Source organism: Diabrotica undecimpunctata, chromosome 1, assembly GCF_040954645.1.
Source record: "Diabrotica undecimpunctata isolate CICGRU chromosome 1, icDiaUnde3, whole genome shotgun sequence".
In the NCBI taxonomy this organism is placed as follows: Eukaryota; Metazoa; Arthropoda; class Insecta; order Coleoptera; family Chrysomelidae; genus Diabrotica; species Diabrotica undecimpunctata.
In genome coordinates this window covers 17,458,643-17,480,972 of record NC_092803.1, presented here as the reverse complement: position 1 = coordinate 17,480,972, position 22,330 = coordinate 17,458,643, and the positions used below count along the sequence as shown (strand labels likewise).

The 22,330-nt window shown below is 33.6% G+C and overlaps 1 protein-coding gene across 2 annotated transcripts in view; it reads right to left on the bottom strand.

Annotated features, from left to right (window-relative positions):
* Tsp5D (Tetraspanin 5D) overlaps nucleotides 1–22,330 on the bottom strand; it is a 92,254-nt gene that overhangs the window by 7,374 nt on the left and 62,550 nt on the right. For both annotated transcript variants that reach the window (XM_072537683.1, XM_072537691.1), the window contains exons 3-4: nucleotides 21,429–21,620; nucleotides 2,104–2,289 (exon numbers count right to left, since the gene is read on the bottom strand). In XM_072537683.1, the coding sequence (XP_072393784.1) occupies nucleotides 2,104–2,289; nucleotides 21,429–21,620 (378 nt within the window). The remainder of the gene's footprint in view (nucleotides 1–2,103; nucleotides 2,290–21,428; nucleotides 21,621–22,330) is intronic.

Sequence of the window (22,330 nt, the reverse complement as noted above, 5' to 3'; positions counted from 1 at the left end):
CCTTCCGACGAACAAATAAGAGCATATTACGGAGGAAAACAACATGGCTTAATGGAGTCCAAAAGGCAATGTCAGAGAGAGATATACGACCGGGAAACTGAGCCGATAGATGTGCATGGAGACGAAACCGGAAGGGACAAGACGCTATAAATCGGACATACATAAACGAAAGAGCCAAGAAAGAAGTATCCAATAAATATAAACATAGACATAAAAAGAATATGGCTCAAGATGAAGTCAATGAAAGATTATTATACATAAAACTTAAATGATAAATACATTTTTAAAGTGGGTTTATACACACTTCATTGTATCAATAAGATACAACAACTAAAAATAAATTTTATGAAAACTGGACACAGAAAAAAGTTGTAGCAAATACAAACAGGAAAGGGAACTAAATACACGAACGGAAAAATCTTCCTCATAACAGAAATAACTAGTTTTTATACAATTATTTTATGTTTTATTTTTTGTAGATTAGAGTAATAGTATATTACTTTATGAGGCGGAGAAGTATGACTTTTCTTGACGCGCCCGATATTACGTGCCGAACGAAGTGAGGCGCGTAATAGAGGGCAAGTCAAGAAAAGTCGCTTCTTTGCCGAATAAAGTATACTATTTTTTCTTCAAACGTAGCAATTTTCAACCATAAATAGTACAATGCATACGCTATTTTTACTCGAAATTAACTGTGACAACTATCAAAGTCGTCTTAGATGTTAGAAATTAAAATAATTAAGTCGTCGGTGGGATTTGCGTCTCTCTGGTTACAGTTGTTTGACAGTTGTTTGCAATTATTAAAGACAGCTTATTGTTGTTGCAACCGCAAGCGCAAATTTAGTGCGAAAATGGAAAACCTAAACGAAATTGAGTCCGCGGCTAATGATGCAGTAGCACGTTTGGGGCCCTCCAAGTCCGATAAGAACGATAATGCTCAAAAAATTTTAAACCCTCATGATTGGCCAACATCGGGAATGATTGCTGAAAGTTGTTCTCGACCATCAGTATCATCAACAATTACCAATGCGTATCAAGAGTCGGGAACATTTTTGCACGGTTTCAATTTTGAAAATGCCTCATTAACTAATTGTACTTTTAATATTACTATAAATAAAAATGATGTTTAATTGTTGTTAATGACATTTGTATTGTTGCTTTGTGACATGTATCATATTGTTGCCATGACAACATTTTTCCCTCCGCCGTAAAGAAATGGGAAAAAAACTGCTGCCGGCGGAGACATCAAACTTTGACAGGATCAAGTTAGATAAGTAATGTCATCATTATTTGACGTTTGAAGAAAAATTACTTTTGTTTACTTATGTACAAATTATGTTGCACAGTATGAATATTGATTGTTGAGCTTCTAGCAATGCCTGAAAATATTCGCAAATTGATGGAGTATGTAAACTATTTTCTATACAATATTTTTAGTTTCTTTTTTAAATTTAAATTTATAGTAACTGCATTTATGAAAAATTAATGATTTTGTAGGCTACACTACGCAATTTCATGAAACATATTTTGCTGGTGCGTAGAAAATTAAGACAAATCACTAAAATTTACGATTTTCTATTTATAGTTTTCTAGATATATCATTTTATTATTGCTCCAGTAGCACAAATCATACAGATCGTGCCAAACAAAATAGATTACAAAATTTACAATCATTACCACAAAAATAATGTTCATAATGTAACTTTTGATAAGACTTAATGATTTATTTATGTTTTAATTTCTAAATATGAATATGCACGCGATAACATTTTATTAATTAAATAAAAATTAACTTTTTTAAAAATATTGTAACAAGCGAAAAATACTGATTAAAAAATTAAAATAAAAAACCAGAGATATTGCAAAGAATCCCATGAATCATATTATTCACAATATATCAAATTCGCTATCAAGAAAACTCAGATACTTATTAATTTCTTACTACTTGGAAGTAAGCTTATTAAGTTTTATATGTAATTGAATAAAAATACGATAATGAATACGATAGGCCGACCAATAAAAGGCATCTAATACCTATTTCCCTTTATTGCATCCACTTTAGGTTGTAGATTATGTAAGATTAGGTTAATAACGATTTCTTACTTGTGTCTGAATGTTATCCCATATCTGTACTAAGCTGTTTGGTCCATGCAATGAGACGTTGTAGTGGTGGTAGATACCATTTTGCAATTCTTCGCTGAGCGTGTGTTTCAAGCTCTCTCTAAAGATGAAGGCCACGGATCCAAAAACGAACTCCACCAGGAATATGAAGACTACCAGACAAAAATACTAAAATAAAATGATATGCATTAATATAGTATTATAAAAATGGGAGAAAAAACATAAATGCAATGAATATTTCATATAAACTGTATGTTATAAAAGTTTAAGATAAACTACTTATATTGTTCTGAAGCAATTTTCTGGTGGCATCTTAAAGTAATTACTATTTTAATGGGAATAAGCCACAATTGAAATTTAAAATAAGTCTATTGACATTTCAATTTCCACTTCGTAAATCAGTCTCAAAGTACAAACATTATTAAACAATTTTTTTAAACTTCAATTGTGGCGTATTCCCATTAAAATAGGTAACTACTTATAGTCCTAGCTGTGGTAAAAAGTTTGTTTTTATGTACTAATTAGTGAATTTTTTAAACCTACTCTGTGTTTTAAAAGTCGATATCAGAAACAACTCCCTATGCAAATTTTTGATTATTTATTTATGAGATTTGGAAGGGGTAAAATGTGTACTTTTTGATTCAGTTTGTTTCAAAGCCTAAAGTACGCGACTTTGCAAAATATAGTCATAAAATTATAAAAATATATTGGATAAGCTTTTTAATCCAGTTTTCAGAGATTTGGCCCCTAAAAATCACACGAACAAGCCGATGAACCCAAAAAAGATGCAAAAAAGTTTACACAGCTTTTAGCACAGGGATTCCTCACAAAACACTCCTCGTAGGAGTGGGGTTTATTAGCAATTTTTGTGTAGAATACACAATACACAATAAAGCGGATTTTACAACGATGAGTGTATAGTTGGTTGCCTACATTAAGTGAGTTTATCTTTTCGACTCATCCCAACGCTCTTTAATAATCTGAGTGCAGAATTATTCAAAATTATTCAACGGGTAAGGAGGAACGCAATATATATTACTTGTATTTTCCCTAAAAGTACACGAATAAAATTATCTATGGCTTTCTTCCTTCTTTATACTTTTTTTTTTGGCATATAACCTAGGTTTAGGTTTTTAATATAAATTCTACTTATTTATAAAAATAACATGTCCTTCCTGGTAATGGCTAAATATTTTCCTTTTAGTACTCTCCATTAAAATATTTTTACTGTTTCATTTCTTGGCGATTTTCTGCTTTTCCTAAAACTTTGTTTAGGATCTTATAAGAAACTAGTGATTTTGCCCGTCAACATGCGACGGAGGATCCAATCAATTGCATCTACAATCACTCCACTTAATTTTTCTGTCTTTCTCCTATTTAAGGCTATGACGACAATAGAATAATACTTTAATCTGTTGTATAAATTTCATAACAAATCAGTCTGAAATCGATCTATTTATAAAAACCAACGTAATTTTAGTTTGGCAATTCATTTGTTGGGAAAGCTCGAGTTTTATATTATATTTTTTACCGATCGCCAAATTCGTAGATTTTTTAGGATCAACAAAATTTTCAAAAGAATTAAAAATTAAATTAAAGTTGCAATAAAATGTACCTATCGATTAGTCTTTTCACGTTAAATTATATTGCGGTTACTTATCTGTAAGACAAATGTAAAATTTATTTCGGAAGCTATCAATATTTAATTAATTGTCAAAGAAATGACAGTAATGTTTTAATATTTCTTTTGATTATACAATTTGTGGTGGTAGGAATAAATTAAATTATGTAAAGAAAAATTTAATAACGAATAAAAAAATAATACATCTTTAATAATTCTTCTACGGCAAGCTGATTATAACTATGGCAAGTTACGGAAAACAAAAGGCCCCTAGACCGTGGCAGACCTTAGATGGTCAAGGGGTACTAAGAATCCCCACGACAAATGCTAGGAACCACCCGAAAGTGGAAAACAAAAATTACAAGTTAAAAATTGAAACCTGGAATGCAAAATCTCTCTTTATGAAAGAAAAATCTAATAACATCGTGAGAGAAATGAAAAGAATGGGAGTCAACATTGTTGGAGTCAGTGAAGTTAGATGGCTTGGATCTGGACAGACAAACATCGATAACTATGTAATATACTATGCTGGTAATGACGATCCTCATCATTATAACGAAGTGGCATTTATAGTTGACCAGAAAAGCAGTAAATGTATAAAGAACTTTATACCTATATCTGATAGAGTAGCTATGCTGCAAATTAATACCACTCCTCGTAATATTAACTTTATTCAAGTATATGCTCCTACAGCAGAAAAACCAGAAAGGAGAAGTACGAGAATTCTACCAAGAGATCAAACAGCTAATAAAGATCACAAAGAAAAATGCTGTAAACATTATTATGAGAGATTTTAATGCCAAAGTAGGTGAAGGGCGGACCGAAGACGCAGTAGAAAACTTTGGTTTGGGCCAAAGAAATGATAGAGAAGAATTACTGGTCCAATATTGCCAAGAAGAAAATCTAATGATCACAAACACCTGATTTAAACAACCAAAAAGAAGATTATATACATGGAAAGCACCTGGCGATAATCAAAACGGCATAATAAGAAGCCAGATTGATTACATATTAATTGACAAACGTTATAGAAATGGAATCAGGGGAGTTAAAACATATCCCGGGGCGGACATCGGTTCCGACCACAATCCTGTTGTTGGTAAAATTTCAATTAAACTGAAGAAAATCAAATACAGAGAGAAGATAAAACCTAGCCTCGAAAAACTTAAAGATCCAATAGTACAGGCAGAAATAGAGAAAACACTCAATGATACACTCAATAAAAGTTCGATGAAGCAGCCGAGGAAGCAGAAGAAACAATAGAAAGTATTTGGCACACCTTCAAAACAACAATCACAACTATACAAAGAGAACAACTACAAGACAACATCAGAAAAACAAAGAATACATGGATGACAGAAGTCCTAGAACTAATGGACAAAGGAGATCTTACAAAAATCGCAATGAAGAAAAATATAAAGAAACCCAGAAAATCATCCAAAACAAAATCAGGAAAGCCAAAGAAGAATGGATGAGCAGCAACTGTGAGGAACTCGGAGATTTACTAACAAAGCATGACTACTTTAATGCATACAAAAAGATTAAGGAAGTCACAAATATGAAGAAAAAAATCACTACAACAACTTTAGTAGATGATAACAACCAAATAGTATCTAGTCCAGAAAATGTAGAAGATATCTGAAGAAACCTGAGCGACAATCAATTTGGATTTCGTATGGGGCTTGGTACAAGGGAGGCATTATTTGGCGCCTTCAGATATTACTACAAAAATGCCAAGATCAGCGAAAATACGTGTTTCTCTGTTTTATCGACTACGAAAAAGCGTTTGATCGAGTAAAACACACAGAACTCATATAAACCCTAACAAAACATGGTATAGACCATAACACTGTAGCACTTATTAAAAAACTATATTGGGATCAAATGGCGTCGATCAAAATAGACAATCGTCTGACAGCAGAATTGCCAATAAAAAGAGGAGTTCGTCAGGGCTGTGTACTTTCTCCACTGTTATTCAATATACATATATATTCCGAAAAGATCTTTCAAAATGCCTCGAAAATATTGAAGAAGGAATAAAAATCAACGGAGAATACGTAAACAACTTAGATACGCAGACGACACCGTCATTATTGCGGACAGTGCTGAGGGTTTACAACGACTTTTGAATGTCATAACCAGAGAGGGAGATAGCTTGGGACTAAATATAAACACAAATAAAACAAAAGTAATGGCTGTTACACGTGCACCAAATGTCGACATTAATATTTGTATCTACAACAAACATATAGAACCAGTACAAAGATTCCAGTATCTTGGTTGCTGGATAACAAACGATATTGTTTTATCAGTTTATCTGTTCAGAGAGAAGAAGAGAGAAGAAGAGAGAGAGAAGAATTTTGCAATGACCATACTAATATTGTCAAAAGGATTCGGAAAAACGAAATAATACTAATAATGGGAGACTTTAATGCCAAAGTTAGCAAAGGACAAAGTGGAAATTTAGTGGGATCCTTTGGTCTAGGGGAACGTAATGAACGCGGAGACCGTTTGATTGAATTTGCAACTGAAGAACAGCTCGTAGTGACAAACATCTTTTATGATCTTTCTCCAAGACGACTATATACGTGGAAATCTCCCCAGGATACTCCAGATCACATAGTACGAAATCAAATAGACTATATTCTTATTAACAAACGATTTAGAAACTCTATAACATCTGTTAAAGCGTACCCGGGATCCGACATAAATTCGGACCACAATCCACTTATCGCCAAAATGAAACTTAGTTTAAAGAAAGTTCAAAGACCAAAAATTATGAAGTACGATATTAACCAACTGAAAAATAAAACAGTAAAGGAAAAGGTACAAAAACGCCTAAAAGAAAAAACGTGGGCTCGTACAGAAAAACCATGTGCCCGTACAGAAACAGATAACACAGATGTAGAACTAGAAAATTTGCACAAAGTAAGTCAAGAAATAACAGAGAAATACTTAAAACCTGAAAGAACAAATAAAAAGGAATGGATGACGGAGGAGATTCTATGTATGATGGAAGACAGAAGAAACGCTAAAGATAATAAGAATTACTACAACAACATAAATAACGAAATAAAAAGGGCTATTAAAATAGCAAAAGAAAATTGGTTTAGCTCGAAGTGTACAGAGATAGAGTCATTACAACAAAAACATGATTCATTTAACCTCCATAAAAAGATTAAAGAAGCGGCAGGCTTATATAAACACAAGAACACTGGATTTCTGACAGATAATCAGGGAAACATAGTACTGGAAATAGAGCATAAAAGAGATATTTGGATTAAATACGTGGAAAAAACTTTTGAAGATATACGAACACTGGTATTACAACAAACACCAATTGCGAATCTGGACCACCATTTACAGTCGAAGAAGTAAAATATGCCATCAAAAGCACCAAAGATGGTAAAGCAGTAGGCCCTGATAATTTTCACTCAGAATTCTTAAAACTTATGGACTATGATGGCATAAAATGGTTGACAAATATATTTGACAGTACATATGATACGGGCGTGGTTCCCCAAGAGTGGTTAGTGTCAACTTTTATAAATCTTCCAAAAAAACCCAATGTGAGAAAGTGCGAAGACTATAGAATTATAAGCCTTATGAGCCATTTACTTAAAACATTTCTAAAGGTCATCCACAAAAGAATATATACAAAATGTGAGGAACAACTAACAAGAACACAATTCGGATTTCGTGATGCTCTGGGAACACGAGAGGCCCTTTTTGCTGTACAGGTGCTATTTCAGAGATGCAGGGATGTGAATTGTGACATATACGTATGCTTTATAGATTACCAGAAGGCATTTGACAGAGTAAAACATGACAAATTAATGACTCTAATGCAAGAAATTGGAATTGACAACAAAGATCTTAGAATTATCAGAAACATTTACTACAATCAAACGGCCAAAATCAAAATAGAAGACCAGTTAACTGATAAAATTGCAATAGAACGTGGAGTACGACATGGCTGTATTTTGTCTCCATTGTTGTTCAATATTTATTCTGAATGGGTATTTAAGGAAGCTTTAGACGGTTGTGCGAAAGGAATACTAATAAACGGTGAATGGTTGAATAACATTAGATATGCAGATGACACTATAGTTTTTGCCGATAATCTGAATGACTTACAGATACTAACAAATCGCATAACAGAAGTCAGCAACAGATACGGACTAGCTCTTAACATAAAGAAAACCAAATTTATGACAATTAGTAAAAAACCAATACTAAACGCTCAACTTACAATCAACCAACAGAATATCGAAAGAGTCGAGCAATATACATATCTAGGCACCAATTTAAATAGCCAATGGGACCACTCAACAGAAATTAAACAGCGAATAATAAAAGCAAAAGCAGCATTCGTTAGAATGAGAACCATTTTCAACAGTCGAGACATATCATTAAAAACAAAATGCCGTCTATTGAACTGCTACATATTCACAGTTCTGCTCTACGGAATGGAAGCATGGACACTGACTGTTGCATCTATGAATCGGCTCGAAGCTTTCGAAATGTGGTGTTATAGGCGCATCTTACGTATATCCTGGGTTGACAGAGTTACTAATGTGGAGGTCCTGCGTAGAATGGGGAAAGAATGTGAAATTCTCATGACAGTCAAAACTAAAAACTTGGAATATCTAGGACAAGTAATGAGAAATCAAGAACGTTACGGCCTTCTCCAGCTGATTCTCGAAGGGAAAGTAAATGGTAAGAGAGGACCGGGAAGAAGACGCATTTCCTGGCTTCAAAATTTACGAAAGTGGTATAACACGACTACCACTGAACTGTTCTGCGCTGCAATAAACAAAGTAAAGATAGCCGTGATGATCTCCAACATCAGGAACGGATAGGCACTTTAAGAAGAAGAAGATCTGTTCAGATTTCTTTCCTAGGTAACGCTAGAATTTTAAATCTAAACTAACATAAACCTTTAAATTATTTTGATATTATATTAATATGTAATTATTACAGTATTATTAATTAAACGTATCGTTTTAAGAACAAAACATGATTGAAATGTCAAGTGGTGGTAGTTCAGATGTCTTTCCTAGATGACGTCGTTAGTTTACTGGACAAACGGCGTGACTTGTCATCATAGCCTTTTATATAGATAGATATGTATTCGATATTATAACTTTTATATAAGAACCGTTTTGCTAGCTTAATTTTAATTTTTTTATCCCTAGACTGAACTTACTACTATCCCTACAGTCTCATAGGGGTCTGTAATAATTTACTCTATTAGTGATTATGTTACTTTAACGAAGCCATATTAAAGAGAAGCAGATTAAGGCATTAATCATTCACATTAAACGAGGACGTTTAATGTCAAAATTCGCAAGGTGATTTATCGTCTCGATCCTCGTTACTCATGACTGTTTCAGTATACCATGCATAACATACAGGGATGAGTGCCTTAAGAACAGGCAAAATAACGCAAAAGATAGAAAACATAATACGTTGTGAAATAAAAAGAGATGCAAGTAGTAGAGGTGAGAAATTATCGATATAAACCTATAATTTACTTTACATTACATTAGATCTATCGAAAGTTTCCCACCTTTAGACGTTAGCTTATGAGCTGGTTGACTTCAGTCATAGTAATACGTATCACGTAATGTAAGTAAAAACAGTTCAAGTACGAGTATGTTTTTATCCAAAATTAAAGTATTGATCAATAATAAACTGTGATTTGAGACGTCGCATACACTCTTCTCAATACAGAATTATCATAGCTTGTTATTCTGTATTTATCAAATTACTACTAATTAAACTGTTTACTTACATTTGCTTTATTGCCTTCAATCAGTTTTTACTTTAAAAGTGTTAATGTTCGACGTCATACTTGTAATATTATGACTGAAGTCAACTAGCTCATAAGCTAACGTCTAAAGGTGGGAAACTATCGATAGTCCTAATGTAATGTAATGTAAATTAGAGGTTTTTATCGATAATTTCCCACCTCTACTACTTCCATCTCTTTTTATTTCACAACGTATTATGTTTTCTATCTTTTGCGATATTTTGCCGGTTCTTAAGGCACTCATCACTGTATATAAAATCTTGTGCTTCTAAGCTCTTTGGTCTACAAAGCTTTACCATTCTTTAAACTCTTTTGTCAACGCTTTCCGTTAATATTTACAGGTTTGACTTCTACTTCTAAACCTAGTAAGACATAATTTTAAAAACATTCTCTCCGTTCTTCTGTAAATAATTTTTTGTAGTCCTCCATCCACATTTGCGATTTTATACAGTATATACAGATTTTTTTATAATTTATAAATCGCCAGCCTCTGTGGTTTTTCTGCTATTTTAGGAGTTATCAAAGTTATTAATAGAGCGTAATTCCATCCTCTTATTTCTATTCCAGTCCTTGCCTCAATCATTGAGTCATCTGTTGCCCTCTAAAGTGCTATTAACCGAAATTCATACCAGAAACATACCTTTATTGAATAATTTTTAATACATACATGAAAAAGATTCATATTTATTTAATTTCTCCTGAAATTAATTATTATCATTTGTTCCAACTGGACACTGGACACATTGCCATCGATTCTGCAATAACCCTAAATCCATAGTAGAATAAAAATAACTAACCGATAAATTTTCAATAGATACATAAAAATATTTATAATCTCATTTCTTTGTCTCATAGTGTACGCTACATCACAGGAAACATTAGATACATTGTAGGTATTTATGTGTAGGCGACACTTTGCCAAGTTGTTTATTTATAATAATTATCACATCAAATACAAGGTAAGTAATATTTATAAATAGTAAATCAAACAAAAATGTTTTAATAGTTTCTGCCATATGTGGGATAGTGTCCAAACACAACATTAATAAAAAATACAAATTATTCTTTTGTTACATTCATATAAAATTAAATTAGTACAAGAATTAAATGAAGAAGATTTTGATCGTCGTCTCGAATTTTGCAAATTAATGACGCAATGCATCATTAACAATCCACAAATGTTAAACAATATTTGCTCTTCTTCTTCTTCTTGATGTGCCTATCCGGTTGAGATTGCTAACGATCATCATGGCAATCTTTATCTTATCTGCAGCAGCGCGGAAAAGCTGCACAGATGCTGTATTGAACCAGATTCTGAGGTTCTTTAACCAAGATGTTCTTCTTCCTGGACCTCGTTTTCCAAATATTTTTCCTTGCAGGATGGCTTGAAGGAGAGCATATCTGAATTCATTTCCCATAATATGTCCGAAGAACTACAACTTTCGGGATTTGATGGAGATCAGTACCTCGGTTCTTATTCATTATTCTGAGGACCTCCTCATTTGTGACTCGGTCAGTCCACGGGATCTTAAGCATTCTCCGATATAGCCACATCTCAAATGCTTCCAGTTTTCTGCACATATCTTCGTTCAAGGTCCACGATTCAACACCATAAAAAAGGACAGAGAAGACGTAGCATCACACCATTCTTACTTTTGTTCAAGAGAAAGGTTGTGACTCTTGAAGAAGGCCCCCATCCGATTGAAGGTGGATCTAGCTTTTTCGATGTGTGCTCTAATCTCCTGGTTATTGGTCCATTCTTCATTTATTATGGTGCCGAGATAGTTGTAGTGCGTCACTCTTTCTACAGGGGATTGGTTGACGTAGAGTTGACCTTCTGTTATCCTTTTCTTGCTAATTATCATAAGCTTTGTCTTCTTAACGTTTATATTGAGTCTATATTGTTGACTGTAATACGTGATTTTGTTCATAAGAACTTGTAGGTCTTCTAAGTTGTCCGAAAATACTATGGTGTCATCTGCATATCTGATGTTGTTTAGTCGGCAACCATTTAGTAGAATACCTTTTTCAGTTTCGTGCAAAGCTTCGATAAATATTCTTTCAGAGTAGATGAATGCTCATTCTCATTAAATGGTTTGGTAAACAGACATAATTGTCGATACTGGGCTGAGAATGATCCACATATTGTACGAGAATTTCACACACAGAATCCTCAAGGGTTAAACGTACGGTGTGGTATCCTAGGCGATCACAATATCGGACCCTTCTTTATCACTGGAAACTTAAACGGTGCATCGTATCTTGCATTATTTATGCAAGTGGTTGATCGTATTAGAACAATAGTAGAAAATGATAATAACTTTTCCAAAGATTTGGTTGTATTTTAACATGATGAAACTCCTCCACACTTTGCTTTACCTGTGCGACAATTTTTAAACGAAAACGTTTACCGGTCGTAGGATAGGTAGAAGAGGACAGATGATGGATTGGCCACCTAGGTCACCGGATTTAACACCCCTAGACTTCTTCTTATGGGGGAATTTAAAAACAAAAATTTATGTTACTCAACCAGAATCTTTAGATGACTTACGACAAAGAATAGAGGATGAATGTCGACAATTAAATGCAGACCTGTTAAGCAATGTCAGAGAAGAAATACAAAAGAGATTGTACTATTGTATGGAAGTGAATGGCAGTCATTTTGAACAATTATTGTAAACATTTTTAGTAGAGAAATTTTCATTCTAAATGGTTGTAATAAAATTGTTAAAGAAATAATTTTTTTCAATCCAGTTTTCTTGTTTTTGTATTTATTTTTCTCATAAACTAATCACTCTAGCATCATGTGTTATGCATTTCTGAAATCAGTACAAAGAGGAGAATAAAAATATCAGATACAAAAAGGTAGGAGTAATTTATAAATGGTTAAGGGATGATGCGAGGGGTAAGAGTTAGCATTTCCCAGCAACCTTAAATATGATATAATGTCTCTTCCTTCAAATATTCATTGATATGTTTTTGCGTTTTTTCTAAAAATTAGAAGTTCAAAAGTTATTTAAAGTTGATACTTTTATCTGAAAAGCACTATATATATAGATTTACAGGTCTATCTATCTATATAAGGATTTTTACAGCTGTCGCCGCCTTCCTTCTTTCAGCCAACGTCTCCAGTCCTTTCTGTGCTGCCATTCTCCATCTCTAAGGTCTCGTCTTTCCATGGCCTCGTCCACTTCATCCCTCCATGATCTTCGGGGTCTACCTTTTTTCCTCCTTCCTATTGGGCTCCAACTCGAAATCTTTGCTATCCACCTTGTATGATCTGTTCTTGTCACATATCCATACCAAATTAAACGTTTTTCTTCGATGTAGCTGAGTATGTCTTGTTCCACTGCCATTCTTCGTTTTATCTCCTTATTTCTGATGCGATCCATTTTTGTCACTCTGCAGCTTCTTCTCATGAACTCCATTTCAGTTGCTGTGATTTTGGACCTGCTTCGTTTATTTATTACCCAATTCTCTGCTCCATAGGTCATTATACTGCGTACCAAGGTGTTATAAATTCAGGTAGATTTCTTTATTTACATACTTTCTTAACAATAAGTAAAATTATTTTCAATTAAAAACAGCTAATTAACCTCAAGGGATCTCAAGGGAAATATGACACTAACATTCCCATATATGTTCATAACGCTGACAACAGCATCACGTATGACTTCAGCGAGTTAGTTGAGGTTTTCCATTCTTGAGCTATTCCCATATGTCTTGTAATTTTATCAAGTTCTGAGACATAATCTTAGGATCTACTCTAATTCTGTGAGCATATCTTTGTGTATGTTCTCTTATTTTACAGACGGTCCTGTTTTTCCTTCCACCGTCCCTTGTATAACGAATCGCAACAATTCATTTTTTCATTTCTTCAATTCATGCTGTTTTTCGTATTCTTTGATAACACCACATCTTAAAGCTAGCAAGTCTTTTTTCAGTTGCGTCGGTAATTATCAAGGTTTTAACTCCATACAACAAGACAGGGAATATATGCATCTCAATACTCTACAGTATTGTGCGAATTAATGGAATCGTCGTGACATTTTTCAATATTCACAGTTGGCAACACTGTGAACACATTTACAACTGACCAAGCATTGAAAACATAACCTTACTTTTCTCTGCTTTTTATTTGAGGGTGTTTCAGGACATTTCCCACTAAGTTGGCGTAGTTCTGTCTATTTTATGTTGTTTTCGGTAATTAGTCAGTTTGTTTCGTTTAATTCCATCATGGATATTACGCCTAGGAAGCGTAAAAAGATTATCACGTTAAGTGAACACACTTCTATGTCACAAAGAGAAATCGCAAGAACGTGTGGAGTGAGTCATGGGGTAGTAAGCAAGATTTTGTAGTGTAAATGAGAATCGGGATCAATCGCTGTGAAAAGGTTAGGAAAATGCGGAAGCAAGAGAAAAACAACACCAGCAGATGAAAGATTTTTACTTCGAAAGAGCAAATTGGACCTGTTACGTTGTCTCTGTGGGCTTTTAATAATATTGACGACCAGTTTCTTTTTAATATCTTTTATTAAAGACCAACTAAACTTAATACATAATTATATCTAACGAGCCATCTTTTCCGCCTCCTGTCCGCTGTCCATCTCCTTCAACTGACACTCATGTTAAGGTAGGTTTACAAATATTAAGGTAGGTTCACATAACATAACAGGACCCAATAAAAACAATCCAAGAGCTCCAACAAGATCTAGCAGCATCAGGTGTAGTGATTCATGACTCAATTGTTCTGTAAAGACTTTTGGAGAATGGTAGAAGGGTAGTGCCTCAACAGAAAAAACAGCTTATAACTGAACGAATGAAGAAACAAAGGCTATTGTGAACCAAAAAGTACTCTAATTCAACTGTAGACAACTGAAGAAAAGTCCTATCCACAGATGAAACTAACTTTATAGTTCAGAGATAGCGGTCGACATTCGTCAAGAAGTCTGACAATGAAAATGAAACAACATCTCATATTGATCAAACCATAAAACATCCAGTCAAAAAAATGTTTTGGGGATGTTTTTCATACATGGGGGTTGGATCTTTGGTGCCAATTGAAGGCATGATGAATAGCCAAAAATATAAATCCATGTTGGAACAGCATTTGGGCACAGAACTCCAACAATGTCAGCCCCAAGGAGGAGAGATTTTTCAACAAGGCTCTGCTCCCTGTCAGAAGTCACAGCAAATGATGGAATTTTTCAAAAATAAGAAGATTATTGTTTTAGATTGGCCCGGTAATTCGCCAGACCTCAAACCCATTGAAAATTTATGGGCCATTTATTTGCAAAGATAGACTGCTCAAAATCGACAAAAATAAAAATGATAGAAGCGGTTATTCAGGTTTGGTTTTGAGTTAAAAGGATATCTGGGAACTGTCAGAAGCTCGTAGAATCTATGCCAAAACGGGTAAAAGCAGTAATTGCAGCCAAAGGGATACATATTTCCTATTAAATGATGTAAGTTTACTTTTATAGTTTTGTCAAAATATAATTTTTTTCTAAATAAACTGTTTTTTCATTAAAACAGCCTATGATAGCATTAATTCGTAAAGTACTGTAGTTCTAATTTCTATTCAAAGTTTTCTATTGCATTATACTGCTTTCATCTTATTGAAAGAGCTTCTGACCGTCTAAATGCTTCGTTTTATTTCACGGCTACGGTCCTATCGTTCATTTAGCTTACATCCCATGTACTTGTATCTGGGTACTTTCTGTAAAGCTTTTCATTCAACGTAGTTTGTATCGTCTTCAATCTTGTTCTTACTGACAATCATAATTCCCCCTTTTTTTGTGTTTAGAACCATTCCATACGTCTCGCAGTACTGCGTAGTGTATCTACAGCCCTTACAATAGTAACAAACTTCCAAACAACAAAGTTATTTCTTTATGTACACAGTTACGTTTGATAAAAGAACCGAACACAAATCGCCTCACAAAATTAAAAAAGCTGTGCTTAATGTCATGGAACACATTACTTAAGTCTGTCTGACTCAGCAGTAGGGGAAAGTGGTATACATTGACACATAGTACACAATAAAACACTGTTATTAAATAAATCAAATTTGCCGCCACATTGCCACAAACGCTGCAACGGATACTCCATAATGTAGTGCGTCCGCCGACAGTAGTTTGTTTTGATATACAGAGTAGAAGACATTGCACGACATGTTTTATTGTTCTTTGTGGCTGAGATTTAAAAACTGGAGCGTTTACATAACATACCTCTAAATGGAGATTTTTTCGAAGATTGCATTCCGATGTTAAAGTATATTTCCTAAAAAATGTATTGTGTACCAGTCTCCCCTAACTATTTTTAAAACACAATATTTGGACAAGTTCTTAAAGAAAATCTTTAAAGTCAATTATCTCAAAATAATTATTTTGTTATATGACACCTTTATCCACCTGTTTCTTTAAATATTTCTTATTTATTTGTTTGAAAACTTAACTACACTCCTCGTATTCCATTAGTTGCGCAAACATTCAGAAAAATGTATTTAATGTGTAGATATTTCCATGTCTAAACACACCACAGGTGTGGTCTTTATTTTTCAATTTTAGTTTGATTGTTTGTGAAAAATCATGACAGAAGTGATTCACTTAATTTCGTTCCGATGTGCAATGGGTAATTGGCAGTGGCGGCTGCTTATAATGATGTTCAAGGAGCTGATTCGAGAATACAAAAAAATAGATTCTTACCAAAAGCAAACTTCTTAAAATGAGACTCAATCCTTCTGTTTTTATCGAAGATGAACCTTTTCGTTAAAGTCAGAAATTTCTCCTAACAAAGGTTGTCTGAGACATATGTCATTATTGGTCTTACACTGGCTTTATAAATTCTTGACTTCATCTCAGTGTTAAGGTGTCTGTTTCGCCATATAGTGTTATTAAGGCATCCTGCCAATCTATTTGCTTTTTGTACTTGTATCTCTTACTTCTTTGTCCAGGTCTCCATAGCTACACAATGTAATTCCCATGCATTTTAGTTTCATTACTTGTTCAATACTGATGCCATCAATTTCTATTTCTATTTTACCTTATCTGGTTGGTTTTTAGCTGACTCCTATTGTTTTAGTTTTCTGAGATGAGATTGTCATATTAAATTCTTTTGCTCGTATATTAAATCTATGAACCAGTCTTTGCAGACTATCTTCATCTTGGGCTATCAATATTGCGTCGTCTGCGTAACAGAGTATTTTTATTTCCTTGTTTCCCATTCTGTATTCACTTCCTTTGTTAACGCTTTTGATGATTTCATCCATGATTAAATTGAAGTGCATGGGGCTCAATGAGTGCCCAATGAGTCTTATTCCGCTGCCTAATTCTATAGGTTCTGTAAGTTGTCCTTCTATTCCGACTTCCGTTTTGTTGTTTTGGTAGATGTTTTTGATAGTTTTTATAATATTTAGGAGAACTTCTCTATTATATAGAAGATGGATTACATCTTTGAGTCTTACTCTGTCATACGTTTCTTTGGGACAATCAGACACAGAAATGCTGGTCTATTATACTCTAGTGATTTCTTAGTAATTTGCTTTATAACGAATATTGCATCTTTACACGATCTTCCACCACGAAAACCCTGTTGTTCATCTGCTAAACTTATCCTTTAATTTATTAGTACTTGTAAAATATTAGTTTTAAGTTTTATTGTAGTATTTAACAAGTTTATACCTCTGTAGTTTTCTGGCTTTTGTAAATTAATGTTTCTAAATTAATATGTCCAGCTAAATCTATGTTTTAGTACAATGTACGTGACAATATAGTATTTTTGATGTTTCTAACAATCTTCTTTTCTCTTGAACCATAAATAAGTAATTGCTAACAGGTTTTTTGAGCGAATATACAAGCTAGTTGTGATCGTTACTGTTCATTTGTCTATATATGTATATTGGTGATTGTTTATTGTTATTTGTTTGTATATTTATTTTTGTTTCGAGTTTTCCTTGTGCCTCACAAAAAACGCCGTTTTGGCAAATTATTTGTGAATTTTCTTTGTATTGTTTATTCCATATTTCTGATTAAGCTCGAGTAGCTATCATTTTCTAATTTTTCTTCTTTTCTTTTTTTTATGTGCTAGTGAGAATGATCCAAACACCCACGCCCACGTATTTCCCGATTCAGAGCAACGCGACCTCGTTAATTTTGTATGCCTCAAACACTATCCATCGTTTGATGTGTTACATGTTTAATGTAATCACTAGTTCTAAAGACACAACCTTATTAAAAGACTCTTCAAACTCATAACAATCACGTAGTGCAAGACCATGCAAGACCAATAGCTTAAAGAGCAACAACTTAAAAAAAGCGATATTAGTTGTACCTAATAGCTGGGAGCTTGCAATATTGTTCATATGTTTGGGCCCTAGTTTTTATATCAAAGATCTAACATCTCAATAAATATAATTTTTTCTTAAATTATCTTATCGGAAACATAATTTTTGTACCATCGGCGCAAAAATAATTTTTATAAAAAAAATGTGATCTTCGATATAGTAAGAATGTACAGAAAGGTCCTCGTATATTTCACTTAGGGTGTAAGCGCGATTTGGGATCAACCCCGTACATTATACACAACACACCAAGGTGTTAATTCGCCCGCATATCCAGCATATTGTTAACCTACCAGCAGCTGTTTCATCTCAATACAATACCAGCCAACCCTATATCGGGTTTCTATGACATAAGAATGGGTAATGAATCAGCTGATAACAACAAAAATATTGAATGCACAATAAAAACAAGATCGATTTGACCTTGTGTTTCGGTTTTTACTAAAGTTGAAGTACAATGATGTGTTTTCGATGCAACTGGAAACTATTACTGGGTATTTAAGTATTTTTTTATATCTGAGTCCGTTGGTATATCGGTTTTTAATGGAGTTTGAAGGGGAACAAAAAATTTTAACTGTTTTGGCAACTGCATTCTTTAATTTTTGCTTTTTAGTAGTATAGGTATTTATTCTTTTATGAATATTTCCTTTGCAACAAGAAAAGAAAACAATATAACATAGAAAGAACTAGGTACTGTAAGTACAATTAATAAAAGAACTGCATAAATAGCATATGCACCAAAAATAGATTTCAGATTTTTAGTCGACTCACGCTTTCCGTATTTCAGTCTCCATCTCTTCCTGTCTCTCCAATTTCCCTCTTCCAGGCCTCTCTCTCCTGCATGGCGAGATCCACTTCTTTCTTCTATAATGATGGAGTTCTTCCCTTTTTCCTCCCTTCTCTTGTAATTCATGTTAGTATTTTCTTTGGCAATCACTCATCGTATATCCTCATTACATGTTCAAATCATTGTAGTTGTTTTCCTTGAATTTTCGGATTTAGTTTGTGTGAAATTTGTACGACGCATTATTTTTTCACACCATAAAGTGTTTCTTGCAAGGATGTTATCCACAAGTCCAGTATTATTTAAAATATATTTGAATCGGTCATTTCAGATCAAACATGAGTCAAAAATTATAGTTTTGAGTAAATCACAAGAAACTGTTTTAAAACGATATAAGAAACACTGCTTTAAAATTAATTGTTGCAATAATATTTCACTATCCTGTACATCAGCGGTTCTCAACCTTTTAGCACTGGCGCCCCCTTTGAACACTGAAGATAGCTCACGCCTCCCCTCTAGTGAAATTGTGAAACTGACGATGCTAACTCTACGTTATCAAAAGTTGGGATGCAAAATAAAAATTAAGATATATTTAAATACGAAAGTTGATTTGATGTCTCATTAAACTTAACATTGTTTATTTATTTGAGAAAAAGAATAATCAAAAAATCAAATACGCATATAAAGTTGAAAGTCTTATATGAGTGTTTTTGCACTTTCAATGAGAGGAAAGGGATCTCTTGTCAACTTAAATTCTCAGTTTTCCGAGCTAACATCTGGAAAGTACTCTCGAATTTGAGTTTTCAGTTCTTCCAAATGCCGTGATATGATGTCTTTCAAATCCGAATTTAGATGTAGTGGAAGGGTTTGAATATCATCGAGGAGGTCGTTCAGTTTAGGAAAAGAGGAAAAGTTTGGCTTGGAACTGTGAAGGCGGCGTTGCCAAAGCGATATTTTTTCTATAAACCCCTTGAGTGCATCATAAGTATTAAAGAGGTTTTTACGGCCTTGCAGCTTCAGATTCAGGACATTAAGTGTCTTAAAAAGTCAGAGAAATAAGCCAAGTAAAAGATATTTTTATCATCTGTAAATCTTCTGTGAAGATCTTCTTGTTTTGAAGTCATTAACAAAATTTCGACTTCTGACTTTAAACTGAATAATCTTGCAAGCATATTTCCTTTGGATAATCACCGGACTTCTATGTGAAACAGGAGGGTTTCCTGTTTGGAGGAGGGTTTTTTCCTATGTTTCACATAGTTTCACTATTCAGTTCTTGACATAGTGTCTGAAAGAGCCTAGTGTTTAATGCGCTGAATTTGATGTGGTTAACTATTTTAATTGCTAAGTTTAATGTGACGTTGAAAAGTTCAGGTAAAGTCTGACTAACTAAAGCTTGTCTGTGAATAATGCAGTGAGAACCAATTATCCTAAGGTTTTTCTTTTTTGCCAATTCCATAAATCCAGATCAACATCTTGTCATGGCTTGGGCCCCATCCAGATTACTTTCTCCCATGGAAGTTCATTGATTACTAAAAAATCTTCAAGAGCAGAAAATATGTTAATGGCTTTAGTTGTTGTTTCAAGAGATGTTGAAAACAATATTTCCTCCAGGAACCGTTTTCTGTCAATAAATCGACAGTAAAACAATATTTTATAGCAAATATATCTCACGGTAAACTAATCGTGAGCCGAACACCCTATGTAATATGAAATCTTAGTGGGAAAACTCCTAATATGAGTCTTAATCTGTTCTATTAAATTTTCAGACTAAGCATTCCCTGAAATATTTTTTCCACGTTTATTTAGTGGTGCTTTTCCTTGTACAAGTAGCTTAGATTCTTCGAGTTCTTTCATGACTCACAGTGTGAATTCCCATGAAAGCTTTTTTGCAAACAATAATTTTGCGACCCGAGCCTGTCACGCAGTAACTAATGTTATATTTTTTGGATTTTCATTTCGAAGTCGTCTCTGTTTTACTTCATACTTTAATAAGCCCTTGTAAGTATGAATCTTGTGTATTATTGGTAAGCATGCTTCTGAATTTGGCAAGTATTTTAGCCCTTACATCCGCATTAACGTTTTAAAACTATTAACAATAGTTTTAAAACTATCTTAACCTTACCGACAGTCTCCTCCTGGTTTTCTTGCAGGTACAAACTTACCTTTATAATTTTCATATTCTTCCCCACACAGCCTTGCTTTCTTAATTGTCTTTTTTACCCATTGTTTTACTTTTTTCTAAATTCAGATCATTACTCGTGCCAATTTTTGCAGCCATCTTGATCGTTTTGCAAGCTGTAGTTTATTACAGCAAGTCGAGACTGATGTCGTTTCTGCTTAGAATAGTGCGTTGACGTATAAAAAATGGATTTATGAAGAAATGTCAATATTGCCAAAAATTGCTGAAACAGCTGAAAAGACCGATTCATTTGGAAAAATATTAAAAATATGGGAGTACAACTACCAAACATGGCATGCTTTATTGGAGAACAAAAAGGTTCATTTTCACAGTTTCCAAATATAACTGAAGTTACTTTTAAAATGAAATTACTTAGCATTTATTGTTAATTTACCACTATGAAAATTTTATTGCTTAGAATTTTCTATCAATCTAACGAAAACAAAGTATAATAAGAGAACATATCAAAGAAAGTATATTTAATTTCAACATCACTTAATTTTATATATTACAGTTACTGTTTATCTATTTTATCATCTATCTATTTATCTATATTGTTATTCTTACCGTTATTAGCATACACCTGTTTTGGAACCACGATCCACAGCAGGCGAAGAAGGAGAAGATGAAGGTGACGGTTCCGAAGGTGATGGCCAAGGAATCAGCGCTGAGTAGAGCATATTGAGGCAGAAGACTCGCGTATCCTTCGTAAGCAATCCTCAACCAAATCCCCACTCCTAGTAGACCGCATCCTGTAATCTTAAAACAAATATTTGGTAAGATTTTGTTAAAATGTGAAAAAACAGTAAAAGAATTATACCATATCTCAATATATGGCGCCATTAATAACAATTTCATATGATTTAGAAAGTATCAGTCTACAAAATGTAAACTTAAAGTTCTGATCATTTATAGGGAAGAGGTCAAAAGCTCGAAATAGTCAAATTGGACGTGGTGCAAATCGAAAACTTGGTGAGTTTAATATTATTTTTTAAGTTCGAGGTCACAGTGATCGGTGGATGTGTCGTGACACTGACCGATCATTGTGACCTTTCGAGCTTATCTTGGGAATGAACGTAGTATAGTCGCCGAAATATTAATCAGGAATTTTACAACAAAGAGTTTCTATAGCATCAGTATATCGTACAATAAATGCTTTGGATCTCTGATCGTATAGACTATTTCTATGTCGCTAACTGACATTAGATACCGTGCTGTTGGATGGCAAATGGAATTGTGTTGAATTCTACAAACAGTTGTCTACCATTGGGATAACTATTGCCACAGTAAAGATTAAGGCAATTCAGAGGGAATTCAGAAATTTAAAACTACGTCTTAGAATGAATTTACAATGAATTTAAAATGACTACAATGAATTTACAATGAATTTACAATGAATATACAATAAATTTACAATGAATTTACAACGAATTTACAATGAATATACAATGAATTTACAATGAATCTAC